The sequence below is a fragment of the Labeo rohita genome, unplaced genomic scaffold (assembly GCF_022985175.1).
Source record: "Labeo rohita strain BAU-BD-2019 unplaced genomic scaffold, IGBB_LRoh.1.0 scaffold_526, whole genome shotgun sequence".
Lineage (NCBI taxonomy): Eukaryota > Metazoa > Chordata > Actinopteri > Cypriniformes > Cyprinidae > Labeo > Labeo rohita.
In genome coordinates, this window is record NW_026129448.1 from 2,905 (window position 1) to 16,864 (window position 13,960).

At 35.8% G+C, this 13,960-nt stretch overlaps 2 protein-coding genes across 3 annotated transcripts; both read right to left on the reverse strand.

Annotated features, from left to right (window-relative positions):
- Window positions 1-626: 626 nt before the first annotated feature.
- On the reverse strand, window positions 627-5,460 carry LOC127161016 (E3 ubiquitin-protein ligase TRIM39). 2 transcript variants are annotated; one of them, XM_051103663.1, is made up of 7 exons: window positions 5,391-5,460; window positions 3,911-4,464; window positions 3,686-3,772; window positions 3,194-3,427; window positions 2,969-3,102; window positions 2,418-2,458; window positions 627-1,174 (listed from the first exon to the last, which is right to left on the reverse strand). In XM_051103663.1, the coding sequence occupies exons 1-7, from the start codon at window positions 5,458-5,460 to the stop codon at window positions 627-629; spliced, it is 1,668 nt and encodes a 555-aa protein (XP_050959620.1). The 2 variants fall into 2 exon arrangements, with proteins under 2 accessions (XP_050959620.1, XP_050959621.1); XM_051103664.1 differs by having other exon boundaries at window positions 2,418-2,444; window positions 2,958-3,102.
- A 4,542-nt stretch (window positions 5,461-10,002) lies between these two features.
- On the reverse strand, window positions 10,003-12,988 carry LOC127161017 (E3 ubiquitin-protein ligase TRIM39). The gene is made up of 6 exons (XM_051103666.1): window positions 12,178-12,988; window positions 11,986-12,075; window positions 11,634-11,858; window positions 11,417-11,555; window positions 10,721-10,747; window positions 10,003-10,544 (listed from the first exon to the last, which is right to left on the reverse strand). Exons 1-6 carry the CDS (start codon window positions 12,709-12,711, stop codon window positions 10,003-10,005), a joined length of 1,557 nt encoding a protein of 518 aa, XP_050959623.1. The 5' UTR covers window positions 12,712-12,988.
- Window positions 12,989-13,960: the final 972 nt, after the last annotated feature.

The window sequence follows — 13,960 nt, forward strand, 5'->3', positions numbered from 1 at the left end:
TTAAATGATACATAATTTTTTATGTATGGTATTAATGGAAGTCGTTGTTATTGTTTGTTTGTGTGTTATGTTTGTTTTTTGCTGATTGTATGGTTGTACTGCTGGCTGTGAAACAAATTGCCCTTTGGGGATAATAAAGTTGACCTTGACCTTGACCTAACATATGACGTGGTACCATAGTAATACAACTTTTTACACTAACTTGATCATAACAATGCAGTCTTTATATAGATAACGAAGTACCATATACATACCATGGTATATGAGTGTGGTAATCATAGAGTTCTATGATATAAATATCAAGGTACTGATGTACCGTAGTAACATTTGGTACTAGAGATGACTGAAACAATCATGATACAACATTTTATCGAAATGACTATAGTTTGGTTTATTTTGATGTAAACATATTACAGGAAATTTTACTTTGTTAGGTAGAGATGGGAAAATGGTGTTGAAAAGCATTGAAAAAAATAATTTATTGAACTTTTAAAACAAGCATTTGTCAAAAAAAAAAAGTTGAAAAAAAAAAAAGATTTTCAGCACATATATTATTAATGGTTTTAGATTTTGATCTTAAAATTCTTCATTTTTATTTAGTGTATCTATTTCATATTGTGGTAAATTCATTTATTGTAACTGAAAGGTGTGATGATCAGTGGGCTTGAGTTTTTACCTTTACAATTAAGGTAAGGGCTAAAATATGGATAGAGTTTGTCAGTGAAAGACTGACCAGTGAAAGAGTAGATATGAGAGCTGGACTCCACATCATAAAAGGAGACCAAACCCTTCTCACAATCCACAAACACACCGACCCGCTGCGGCTTCACTCTCAGAGACAGAGAGACAGTGGGACCAGCACAGGCTTTATATTCGTTCTCATTCCTCAGAACAACAGTCCAGCATCCATTACTGGGTTTCAGTGTGTTCTCTCCCTTTCTGTCAATGGATTCTCTGGCCACTCCTAAACCCCATTCAGTCTTTCCCTTCACCTGCACCTCAAAATAAAATCTTCCTGAGGAGAATCCCTCCATTCCCAGGACAATTCCATATCTATCAAATCTCTTAGGGTTGTCTGGGAGTTTCTGCTTAGTGTCTCCACATCTCACTTGTTTTCCATCATCAGACAGGATGAGATATGGATTAGCTGTATTAGGATCCAGAGACACATCCACTGAAAAAACAAAGAATATGAATTACAAGTTCAATACAAAATACAACGATTTTGTGATGTTTTAATATTTAATCAGTTTTTAATCAGATTGTACTGCAGTACTGAAGCTATGAGTATAGGGGTGAGCAGATCACAAACTAAAATGGGGTTAGTTATAACAAACATAGTTTAAACATTTCCACACATGCTATAGCACAACAAAACTTGTGGTATTTACTAGTTGCCAAATCAACACTATAGAGAAAAAACTGTGCCAAAATTCAAAAATCTTTTGAAGATATCGCTGAATTTATTTTATCATAACAAAAGTAAATTTCTAGGTAAAGTAAATTTTTCATCTTAGTTTTTAGTGTTTGTTTTAAAATTTAAAATCTGCTATTATTTTAATCTCCAATCTGCTGTTTAGCAGTTTAGATAGCTCTTTAATGCTTTGCTAACTAGCAGAAGACACTAACCAGTTTTATATTCCAGTTTCACAGATGGGAAACGTAACATTGCGAACAATGTGACCGCTGTTATTGGAACTACGCTATTCTATGACATTAGAGATGTTATTTACATTAATTACTTTCATGAATTTTAATGAGAAACCATGAGAAACAGGTGAATAAAGAGTCAAAGTTCAATGTTTAGAAATTATTATTTCAAGAAATGTAAAGTATTTCTATTCGTTAGCTGTTCTTGTGTTAGCTGTGTGTGGAGGGAGGGTTGTGTTGTGTTCATATCTGTGTTTTTCTGAAGGTCTGAATGTGTTTCTTCATCTGTTTGCCCACAAATGTTTTAAACTACTGAATAGAAGTGTGTTGTGATCGGGGTCATCCTAAGCATGGCCTGTTCATTGTCAAATTGCAAGATTATTTTATTAAAAATTACATTTAATTCAAAAGGGTTAATCATTTTATTTTATTGACAAAATATTTTAGTTTGTCTTGTTTAATTTTTCATTAGATCAGATAATAGCTGTCATACGGTCATGTTACAACGTGCGCCTTTAGATATTACAATGTATACCACTTATGGGGCGTGTTGTCAATTTCACCTCCATTTTTGAGGTAAATAAAGAAAAAAGTATACACTGTAATCATTAAACAAAGCCACATATTTATACTAGGCATGTGAAATTAATGTAAAAACTCTGAACCATATGCAGATTTTTACAAACTGAGAAAGTCAAAAAGTGTTAGGTTGTGCCCCGCTCTCCCCTATGAATGTAATCTAGTGTAGCACAAACAGCACACTGTACCTGCATACTGCTGCATCCACTTCAGCTCTGTAGAGACACATGACAATAAAACATCATGAGATCTTTGGGATGATTTTATGTGTGGAATTATAGACAAGCTTTAAGGTTATATTTATTGTCTACAACATCATGTTTTTATCTGACCAATGTATGTGTTTTTTCTAATACTTAGAGAATCAAGAGGAAACCTTTGTTGCTTTGTGGTTGAGCTCTTAATTTTTCCTTTACAAGAACAACTATAACTTGAGCACTTTACGGACATTATTGTTTCTCATGGGGGCATAAGATAATTTCAGCATGATGTCTCATTAATTTTATTTTAAACCAATTTTTTTTCAAACACTAAACCAATTTGAATTTACTACATATTTTCTAAAATTAGAGGTGAAAAAGGACCTGCCTTTTTCAAGAACTGTGAGGTGCTCATCATATGATCACATCTTTCTCTTATTTCAGCATAAAATCAGACTCATTCTTCATTACTGATATTGAAAGATGATAAATATATGCATCTTTACAGTGTATTTGAGATTGACGTACCAGTTGCTGAGTGACTGAGTTTCTCATTTAGAGTGTCCTGCAGTTGAATCAGAGCTCTCCTCAGAGTCGTCATACTCTTATGAGTTTCAATACTGATCTCAGGCCAGTTCCTGGTGTTTATAGGGCTGCACAGGGATGAGTAAATCTACAGCAGGAGAGAGGAGAAATCCTTCAGCATGAGGAGTGTTATGGTGTCAAATACTGCATTATCATTGATCAGAGATATGTTTACTGACCTGTAGGAGATGTAGGTGATCTTCAGTGTGTGAGAGCTGCTCCAGCTCAGTGTTTCTCATCTTTAGCTCAGTGATCTCCTGCTCCAGATCTTCAATGAGCTCTTGCTCCTGTTTCTCTGCTGCTTTCTCCTGCTCCTCCATCATCTCCAGCAGTTCAGTCTGACATCTCTCAATGGAGCGGATGAGATCAGTGAAGAGCTCAACATGGGCTGCTTTCTCCTTCTCTGTGTTTCTCTACTCATCAAAGCCAATCAACAGACAGTGGTGTTCGCTAAGGCAATAATCATTGTTACTATTGCTAATTCTTCAGTGTTTTAAGGGGTTTTCAAAACTGCACCATTTGCGGACAGTCACTGTAAAATCCCCACCACAGCCAAGTGGAGTGATACAAACAGTGAAAAGTCCCAGTGCTGTTGAACTTTATCAGGAGTCTTGGTGAACTCCAACTAAATTACCTATAATCCATTTTTACCTAAACAATTTTAAACTTACTTTTCTGACTTCTGCTGAGTGTTTGATGTCTTGAATTTTCTCGATTCTGTCCTGGATCATCTGCCACACGTCTTTCATCAGCTGAGTCTTTAGACAGAGAACAGCACATTTTTTATAACATAGATTTGCTTTCTTCTTGCTTGCAGTGTTTTCATAATTAACTCTTTTATGTCACAAAGAAAATGTGATTCATCATGATATGAGCCTAGTTTTGATAGTAACTACCTTCTTCTCTTCAATCTCCTCTTCTAGAGGAACAGTGTTGTGGTTCTTGTGGTCTGTCACAGTGCACATCAGACACACACATGTCTGATCATCTCCACAGAACAGCTCCAGAGGTCTCTCATGTTTCTGACATATATAGTCCTCCAGATTAATCACAGGATCCATCAGTTTGTGTTTCTTTAAACCTGCCACTCTCAAATGAGGCACAAGGTGAGTTTCACAGTAAGAGCTCTGACACACCAGACACGACTTCAGGGCTTTCAGCTTTTTTTCCTCACAGAAGTCACACAGAACTTCAGTTTTGTTCTCAGGACTTTTCTTTTTATAGTGATCTACAATCTCTCTGAGTGTGGTATTAATCTTGAGATCAGGTCTTTGGTTGAATGTTTCTTGACAGTATGGACAGTTGCAGGTCTGGCTGTTGTCCCAGTGTTTATTCAGACAGGTCTTGCAGAAGTTGTGTCCACATGGAGTGCTGACTGGATCAGTGAACATGTCCAGACATATAGAGCAGTGAAGCTCCTCAGTCAGTGGACCACTGGAGAATGACATGACTGGAAAGAGACATGATGAAGATAAATCACCTACACTACTAAAATTAAATTTTACACTTGAAAGACATTCTGAATTCTGGGATTCTGCGTAAAATATTGAAATGACTAAAGATGGTGATTATATAATTTAAATATTTTTATTATTTTAAATATAAGAGTAGATAGAGAAGCAAAAGAATTTCATGAGGTACTTGATGAAGCTTGTTGAATGTAAGGAGTATCTAGAGACAAAAAGTTTGAAGAAATTTGAATATGTGAGAGATCATGTCAGCTGATCATTATAGCAGAATGAACACAGACAATGTGATCAGTACCCTAATTTGAAGCACTAGTTCTGTAGTATCCTGCAATGTATATATTAAATATTACTATATGAGAAAAGTGAAAGTTATTAATGCACTAATTCATTATATTTTTAGTTACTGACTTACATGAAAATTCATTTCTCCTCTGTCTCCTGGTTTTTCTTGCTTTTGTTGGTGTTGGTGAAGATTCTGCCATTGCACTTTCTCTCTTCAATGCTTTTCAAGAAAAACAAAATACATAAAACAATGTATACAACATAAATTTTGATGACAATTATTTTTTTAATGAATGCCAGATAGAACAGCAGATAGAAAAGCAAAAAAAAAAAAATCAACAATTGCTTATAAAGAGTCCTATGATGCATCTTATGAAGCTGGTTGAATGTAAGGAGTATCTACAGACAAAAGATTTTAAGAAATTTGACTTGGAAGAAATTTAAATATAAAAGAGATCATGTACAGTTACTGATCATTATTGCAAAATGAACCCAGACAAGCTAATCAGTACCCTAATGTGTGAAGCACTAGTACTGTAATTTCCTAACTTTACATTTTAAATATTCTGAGAAGAGTGAAAGTCATTCATGCAGTAATTCATTATATTCTTGGTTATTCACTTACATGGAGGATCATTTATATTTCCTCTCCTGGTTTTTCTTGGATTTGTTGATGTTGGTGAAGATTCTGCCATTGTTCTTTCCCTCTTCAAGCAATTTCAAGAAAACAACAAGAACAACAACAACTATTATTTTAACTAATATAATTTCACATTAGTTTATTTCAAGGAATACACAGTCAATTCACACTTGTGAATGACTCTTTACTGTTATTAACAGCTAACAAAGAGTAATGTTAAAGTTCTCTAAACAAGACATTCTCTTAATATCTTAATAACTTAACATTAAAGCAAATTTTTACCATTAAAACACCAAACTACTACCAATCAAATTATATACTTTAAAAACAATTCTGATACCATTTGCAGTAAAAAAAAAAAAAAAAAAAAAAAAAAAAAACAAAGATTGTGACTGTTTGACATGCTTAAACCTGTCTCTGATGAACTTATTCAAGCTTTGACAAACCCAACTGAACCAGACCACTTCCACCTTTTCAGGACAATCTCTCTTCACTTACCTGTGAGTATCAGATGTGTCCACAGGGGTCTTTGAAAGGCTCATTAAATATTATGTTGTTTAAAAAGGTTGATTCAGGTGCCAAAACTGTTGCTGATCAAGTTAGTTTCACTTTATTTGAATCTCTCACTGAACTCCCCACATGGAAAGAACCTATATGCAGTATATATGCACATATATGATAATATATATGCTGCATATATGCGTATATATGCCACATATAGGCAAAATTGAGGTGCATATATGTGCATATACAGGCCATATAGGTCTCCTATGTACATATATGCACATATATGTACATATAATATAGGAAAACGGCCAATTTTATATATGTCACATATATTAAAAACCTATATCAAAACCTATATTAAAACATATATGTTTATATAGGTTATTTCCATGTGGGTCCAGTGATGTCAGAGCTCTTCCTGTATTTATGCATTAACATTTATGTCTGTATTCGGTGTGTTGTGTTCATGTCTGTCTGTTTGTACTGAGCCTGATGTTTCTATCAGATTAATCTCAGTGTTTGTATGTACACAAGTGAACCAAAGAAAATATAAATGTATACATTTCTAAACCTCTTTTGTGATCCACAGAATAAAGTCACTCATGTTCAGAACAACATTATGACTGAAGGATGACAGAATTCTGCTCCTCCTTTAAAACATTGTTTAAAACTTTTACAGCTTTTCAAACATTTGTCAATAAAGCTCAAGAAGCAGAGTTCCAGAAGTCAAAATAAGACTTTCAGCCAAAAAATGACGATTCTTCCTCTAATTGATCTTACTCTGCTAGTTTTGCTACAATTAATTCATACTCCACTTGGTTTACTTTCTAAACATATAGTCCTGCTAGTTTGAACCATTTTCCATTTTGTCCTCAGTCTCATCCTCTCCCAAGATGCAGGTGTGCTCATGGCCATTCATCACACTTGTTTGTGCCATCTTTGTCATATTCTTGGAAGTCACCAAAAGTTCACTGGTTCACTCTAGTTCATTGGTGCTGCCCAATGGAAAGCACCGTACTTGCCCATTAAAGGGCACCTAAGACTCACAGTCTATATTCGAATACTGAAGCAATTATTAAAACAATCACCATATTGATCAATATATTAATTATGGTTAAAACCATACATATTTTTTAAATAAAATATTACAACGAGTGAGAGAGTGTGAATTACCTCTCTGAGTCTGTGTCTCAGTAACAGCAGTGTTACTAATAGTGAAACTTTAAGTTAATTTTCTTCTGGAAGAGTGCCATTGTTTCCTCGCTTGTGAGAAATGTCATGTACTTTTTAAGTTGTTAATCATCAGAGCAGCTTTAACAACATTAGCACATATGCTAATGTGTGTGTAAACTGTATGTGTGTGTATCTGTGAGGAAGAGAGAGTGGGAGAAATAGAGTATGTGCTTTCTGTACATAATAAAACGTAACTTTATGGCAAAAACATGGAAATAATCTGTTGTTTTTTATCATATTGTTCAGCTTTCCACCTGAAATAATTTCAACTAACCTCAGACCAGACCTAATACTGTGGTCAACCTCACAAAACTCCTTGTTCATTGTGGAACTAACTGTACCATGGGAGGATGCAATTGGTGAAGCAAATGAACGAAAAAGACTAAAGTATTCAGATCTATTAGCTGAAGTAGTACAGCAGGGCTGGCAGACACAGTTGCTTCCCGTAGAGGTCAGATGCAGAGGTTTTGTAGCCATGGTAACAACTAGGCTACTGAAAGGGCTGGGAGTTAGGGGACAGGCCTTATGACAAGCCGTTAGGTCACTGTCAGAGGCTGCTGAGCGAAGCAGCAATTGGCTGTGGCTAAAAAGGAAGGACCCCAAATGGGCTGTAAAATGACCTGTAGGGGTAAAAGCAGAGGGGAGCACACGTGGGATGCCAGGTGTTGCTGTTAAGTCTTTTGGAGGTGTCGTGGGCCTGTCAACGAAACACCAATGAAGGAGGGTGCCCACCTGATGACCCCAACTTTTTCTATGTACACAAAAGGCCTATTTCTCTCAAATATTGTTCACAAATCTGTCTAAATCTGTGTTAGTGAGCACTTCTCCTTTGCTGAGATAATCCATCCACCTCACAGGTGTGGCATCTCAAGATGCTGATTAGACAGCATGATTATTGCACAGGTGTGCCTTAGGCTGGCCACAATAAAGTGCCACTATAAAATGTGCGGTTTTATCACACAGCACAGTGCCACAGTCACAAGTTTTGAGGGAGCGTGCAATTGGCATGCTGACTGCAGGAATGTCCACCAGAGCTGTTGCCCGTAAATTAAAGGTTTATTTCTCTACCATAAGCCGTCTCCAAAGGTGTTTCAGAGAATTTAGCAGTACATCCAACTGGCCTCACAACCGCAGACCACGTGTAACCACACCAGCCCAGGACTTCCACAACCAGCATCTTCACCTCCAAGATCATCTGAGACCAGCCACCCGGACAGCTGCTGCAACAATCCGTTTGCATAACCAAAGAATTTCTGCACAAACTGTTAGAAACCATCTCAGGGAAGCTCATCTGCATGCTCGTCGTCCTCACTGGAGTCTCAACCTGACTGCAGTTTGTCATTGTAACCGACTTGAGTGGGCAAATGCTCACATTCGATGGCGTCTGGCACTTTGGAGAGGTGTTCTCTTCACGGATGAATCCTGGTTTTCACTGTACAGGGCAGATGGCAGACAGCGTGTATGGCGTTGTGTGGGTGAGTGGTTTGCTGATGTCAACGTTGTGGATTGAGTGGTCCATGGTGGCGGTGGGGTTATGGTATGGGCAGGCGTATGTAATGGACAACGAACACAGGTGCATTTTATTGATGGCATTTTGAATGCACAGAGATACCGTGACGAGATCCTGAGGCCCATTGTTATGCCATTCATCCACGACAGCGTGTTCCAGTTCCTGCCAATATCCAGCAACTTCGCACAGCCATTGAAAAGGAGTGGACCAACATTCCACAGGCCACAGTCAACAACCTGATCAACTCTATGCAAAGGAGATGGGTTGCACTGTGTGAGGCAAATGGTGGTCACACCAGATACTGACTGTTTTTTCAAAGACTGCTGCTATTCACACTGCTTAGATCACCCAAAAATAAAGATATTAACTTTTTTTTTGTTTTGTTTTGTTTTGTTTTGTTTTTTGTTTTGTTTTTTGAAAGAATTTGAATGAGGTTTGCTTACAGTACTTAAATCTTTTTCATTAATTCATCAAAACTTAGGCTACCAAGTTCTAAGTGAAGGAACCCAAGAAGAGGATGAAAGGTGAACAGACTTTACACAAGGCACAAGAAGGTAGTTGAGGATACAGGGAGCCAGGCCAAGGAATACAGGGGGCAGTTGCATGAACATAGCCACTGAACATAGCCAACATAGCCACCATTTTTTTTACTTTTATTGTTCCTCTGTAGCCGTCAAAATCAAAATGTGTTTATAATTACCACATTCAAAGTTAGTCAGTGAAAACATTGGAAATCTCTTCTTTGAACTTCTGTCAGTTAAATAAAGGTTGTAGAGAATTAGCAAATCAGATTCTTGTTTTTACTCTATTTTACAAAATGTCCCATTTTTTTCTTTTTCAACTTTTTCAACAGGTTTTACCATGGTTTAAACATTTAACATAGTACCATGGTAATACCATGTTTTTGGATACTATGGTATCTTTTCTTTAGATAACTTGAAGTGATTTATATATATATATATATATATATATATATATATATATATATATATATATATATATATATATACACTGTGGAATATGGATATGGTAATTATACAGTTCTATTATATACATCAAGATATTACCATCTGATGTGAGGGAGATGAAAGAAACAGCCTTGATACAACAGTTTACTATAATTATTTTAGTTTATTTTAATGTTAATATTTTAAAGACAATTTCTGGTGTCAGGTAAAGACTGGGAAAATGCCTTGAATAAACAAGCATTACATTACATAGATTAAGGTTATATATTATAGCAGATTCTCAAAACTGAAAAACAAACCTTAAAGACCCTTTATCCCACATACATAATGTTTTCACATAAAAAATAATATATTTATCTTTCATATCAGGGATGTAAATTCATTTATTGCAAGTGACAAGTGTGATAATCAGTGGGTTTTCACCTGCATAGCTTAAGGATGGGCCAAAATATGGATAGAGTTTATCAGTGAAAGACTGACCAGTGTAAGAGTAGATATGAGAGCTGGACTCCACATCATAAAAGGAGACCAGACCCTCCTCATAATCCACAAACACACCGACCCGCTGTGGCTTCACTCTCAGAGACAGAGAGACAGTGGGACCAGCAAGAGCCTTATATTCATTTTCATTCCTCAGCTGCACAGTCCAAAATCCATTACTGGGTCTCAGTTTGATCACTCCCTTCCTGTTAATGGATTCTTGGGCCACTCCTAAAGTCCAGTTAGTCTTTCTCTTCACCTGCACCTCAAAATACAATCTCCTTGAGGAGAATCCTTCCTTTCCCAGGACATATGGACTGTGATCAAATCTCTCTGGGTTGTTTGGGAGTTTCTGCCAAATGTCTCCACATCTCACTTGTTTTCCATCATCAGACAAGATGAGCTGAGGATGAGCTGTATCAGGATCCAGAGTCACATCCACTAAGAAAACAGAGAACGTGAATCACAACTTCACAGTACATATTATCTGTATTGTGAATATTTTATGTATTTATTATTAATTAATTTGATGATGATAATGATTTTAATATTTAATTGAGTTTTTAATGAACTGTGCTTTGAATGTAAAGTAGTGTAGTTCTGGCGGCACACTGTACCTGCATACTGACGCATCCACTTCAGCTCTGTAGAGACAAATGACAATAAAACATCATGAGATTTTTGAGATTGAAGGATCTGAGGATTCTTAAATGCAAATGCTGTGTGTGTTTTGCTTCAAGAGAGCAATCGTACATTTGTGTTATTTCACTTTCTTTTATATTCATTCATTAATTTATTAATTTATAATAATTTATCTTTTTATTATTCCATTTATTCATTTTAGCATTATATACCCACTTCATTGATTAATTAATTGATTAATCATTTATATTATATTATTATTGTTTCTTTAATGTTATTTTTCCATTGTTGTTTAGTCCTATGATGTGTGGTTTCAAGGGCTATTTGTTTTCATTAATAAAAACTAAGTTGGAATGTTTAATGGAAATTCAACTGAATATGGAAATTCAAGGTTTACAGGATGTTGTGGAATCAGTTTGGTATAACACTACTTGTTGGATTTGTGCTGGTCAGACGAAGTCTGAGCATTGAAACATACGCAACTAAGACTATTCAATAAACTCTGCTCCTTTTAATCCTCATCACTTTTCGGCTGAAAAAACTACAATTTTGGGTATTTTGAGTACCAGACAAAATGTGCAGAGCAGTGGTACCCCAGGACTGTAATTGAGAACTAGTGATTTAAAGAAATGCATACAACATTATATTTTTATCTGATTAATGTGACATACCAGTTTGTGTGAGTTTCTTATTTAGAATACCCTTCATTTGAGTCAGAGCTCTCCTCAGAATCTCCAGATTCTTATGAGTCTTTATACTGATCTCAGGACAGTTCCTGGTGTTTGTAGGGCTGCACAGGGATGAGTAAATCTACAGCAGGCGAGAGAGAGAAATCCTTCATCACGTGGAATGTTTTAGTTATCATTGATCAGAGAGATGTTCACTGACCTGTATGACATCTTCAGTCTGTGAAATCTGTTCCAATTTAGTGTTTCTTATTTTTAGCTTAGTGATCTCCCGCTCCAGATCTTCAATGAGCTCTTGCTCCTCTTCCTCTGCTGCTTTTTGCTGCTCCTCTGTCATATCCAGCTCTTCAGTCTGACATCTCTCAATGGAGCGGATAAGATCAGTGAAGAGCTCAACACAGGAGACTTTTTCCTTCTCTGTTTTTATCTGCTCAACCAGGTCAATCAACAAATTATTAGTGGTGTTGTCTGTGTGCTACACAGTTCATGTTATAGTCAGACATTAATTATATTTAAATCCTTGTCTCAAAAAGCTACCACCCACAACCACTCACTTTTCTGACTTCTGCTAAGTTTTTAATGTCTTGAATAATCTTGATTTTTTCTTGGATCATCTGCTGCATATCTTGGATCATCAATTCAGTCTAACAGAAAAAATGTAATTGACAGTGGCATGAGGGTGAGTAAATGATGATTTAAAATTAAAGTGAAGTATTATTTTAACACTGATAGCAGTTATTACTCACCTCTTCTAGAGGAACAGTGTTGTGGCTCTTGTGGTCTGTCACAGTGCAGATTGTACACACACATGTCTGATCATCTCTACAGAACAGCTCCAGAGGTCTCTCATGTTTCTGACATATATAGTCCTCCAGATTACTCACAGCCTCCATAAGTCTGTGTTTTTTTAAACCTGTCACTCTCAAATGAGGCTCCAGGTGAGTTTCACAGTAAGAGCTCTGACACACCAGACACGACTTCAGGGCTTTCAGCTTTGTTTCCTCACAGATGTCACACAGAACTTCAGGTTTTTTCTCAGGACTTTTCTCTTTATAGTGATCTACGATCTCTCGGAGTGTGGTATTAATCTTGAGATCAGGTCTTTGCTTGAATGTTTCTTTACAATATGGACAGTTGCAGGTCTGGCTGTTGTCCCAGTGTTTATTCAGACAGGTCTTGCAGAAGTTGTGTCCACATGGAGTGCTGACTGGATCAGTGAACATGTCCAAACATATAGAGCAGTGAAGCTCCTCAGTCATTGTACCACTGCAGGATGACATGCCTGGAAAATGTTGTGACTTAAATTAGAGTAATATTAGTCATAAATGTTTTGTTAATAGTTTTTAATAATGAGAATATAATCAGTTTAAGCATTCATTTTTGTGCTGTTCCCCTTTAAGAATATGTTGCCCATAGCTGTTTAGTCCTGACAGCACACTAGAAGGAAAAGAACAATTTAATATGTGTATGCGTAAAGTAAAAGTCATCCCTGTATAAACCTGCAAAACTTCAGTAAATCAGTTCTTTTGTTTTTAATTGAAGTCATCTGTGGCCATTATTGCTTGCTAAACAAAGAAGACATGACAGAAAAGAGAAATCATGAAGATAAATCACTATTAATCTGAAGTTTTAACACTTTATGAGAATTTGAGTTTCTCATTGTCTTAAAGACTTTTTGATCCAATGTTTTCTGCTTGCTTGATTGAGATAATTTAATATTATGTGAACTTCTTCAGTACTGTTAATAAAGAATCCCATGATGCACCTCATTCAGCTGGTTAAATGTAAAGAGTGTCTGCAAGGGTGGTGGTTTAGAAGAAGCTCTAATATATAAGAAACAGTTTACAGTCACCTGGTCATTATTTCAAAATGAACTCAAACAAGCTGATCAGTACCCTAATGTGAAACACTGGATGTGCCAGAACTGTACATTTTAAATATTATGAGATTTATGATATATTATGGTTTGTTAGAGATGACCATATTTGGCCGAGATACAACTATTTGAAAATCTGGAATCTGAGGCCGCAAAAAAAAAAAAAAAAAAAAAAAAAGAGAAAATCGCTTTTAAAGTTGTCCAAATGAAGTTCTTACCAATGCACATTACTCATCAAAAAAAAAAAAAAATATATATATATATATATATATATTATTTATTTATTGTTTTGATTTATTTCTTGTCTTTCTTTTAACAGTGAACACTGCAAATTTAAATAGTTTTTTTTCTGCAGTCAAAGAAAATATACCCTAAATTATGTCAGTGATTCTCTCATTTTAAAGATTATCAAGAATTATTTTATTTTGATCTGCAGTCTAATAAAAAATATTTTTTAAACTTTTAACTTCTTTTTAAAATTTGTTATGAAGAAAATTAAATCATCTTTAGGCTATATTCGATACAAATTTTCTTCATAACGAATATACGAACATAACGAACAGCCAAGCTACGTCAAAACAACGTTTTCATAAACATTGTGTTACAACTGCCCCTTAGCCGTATGGCCCAGTGTAAGCACCTTGTTCGTCTGT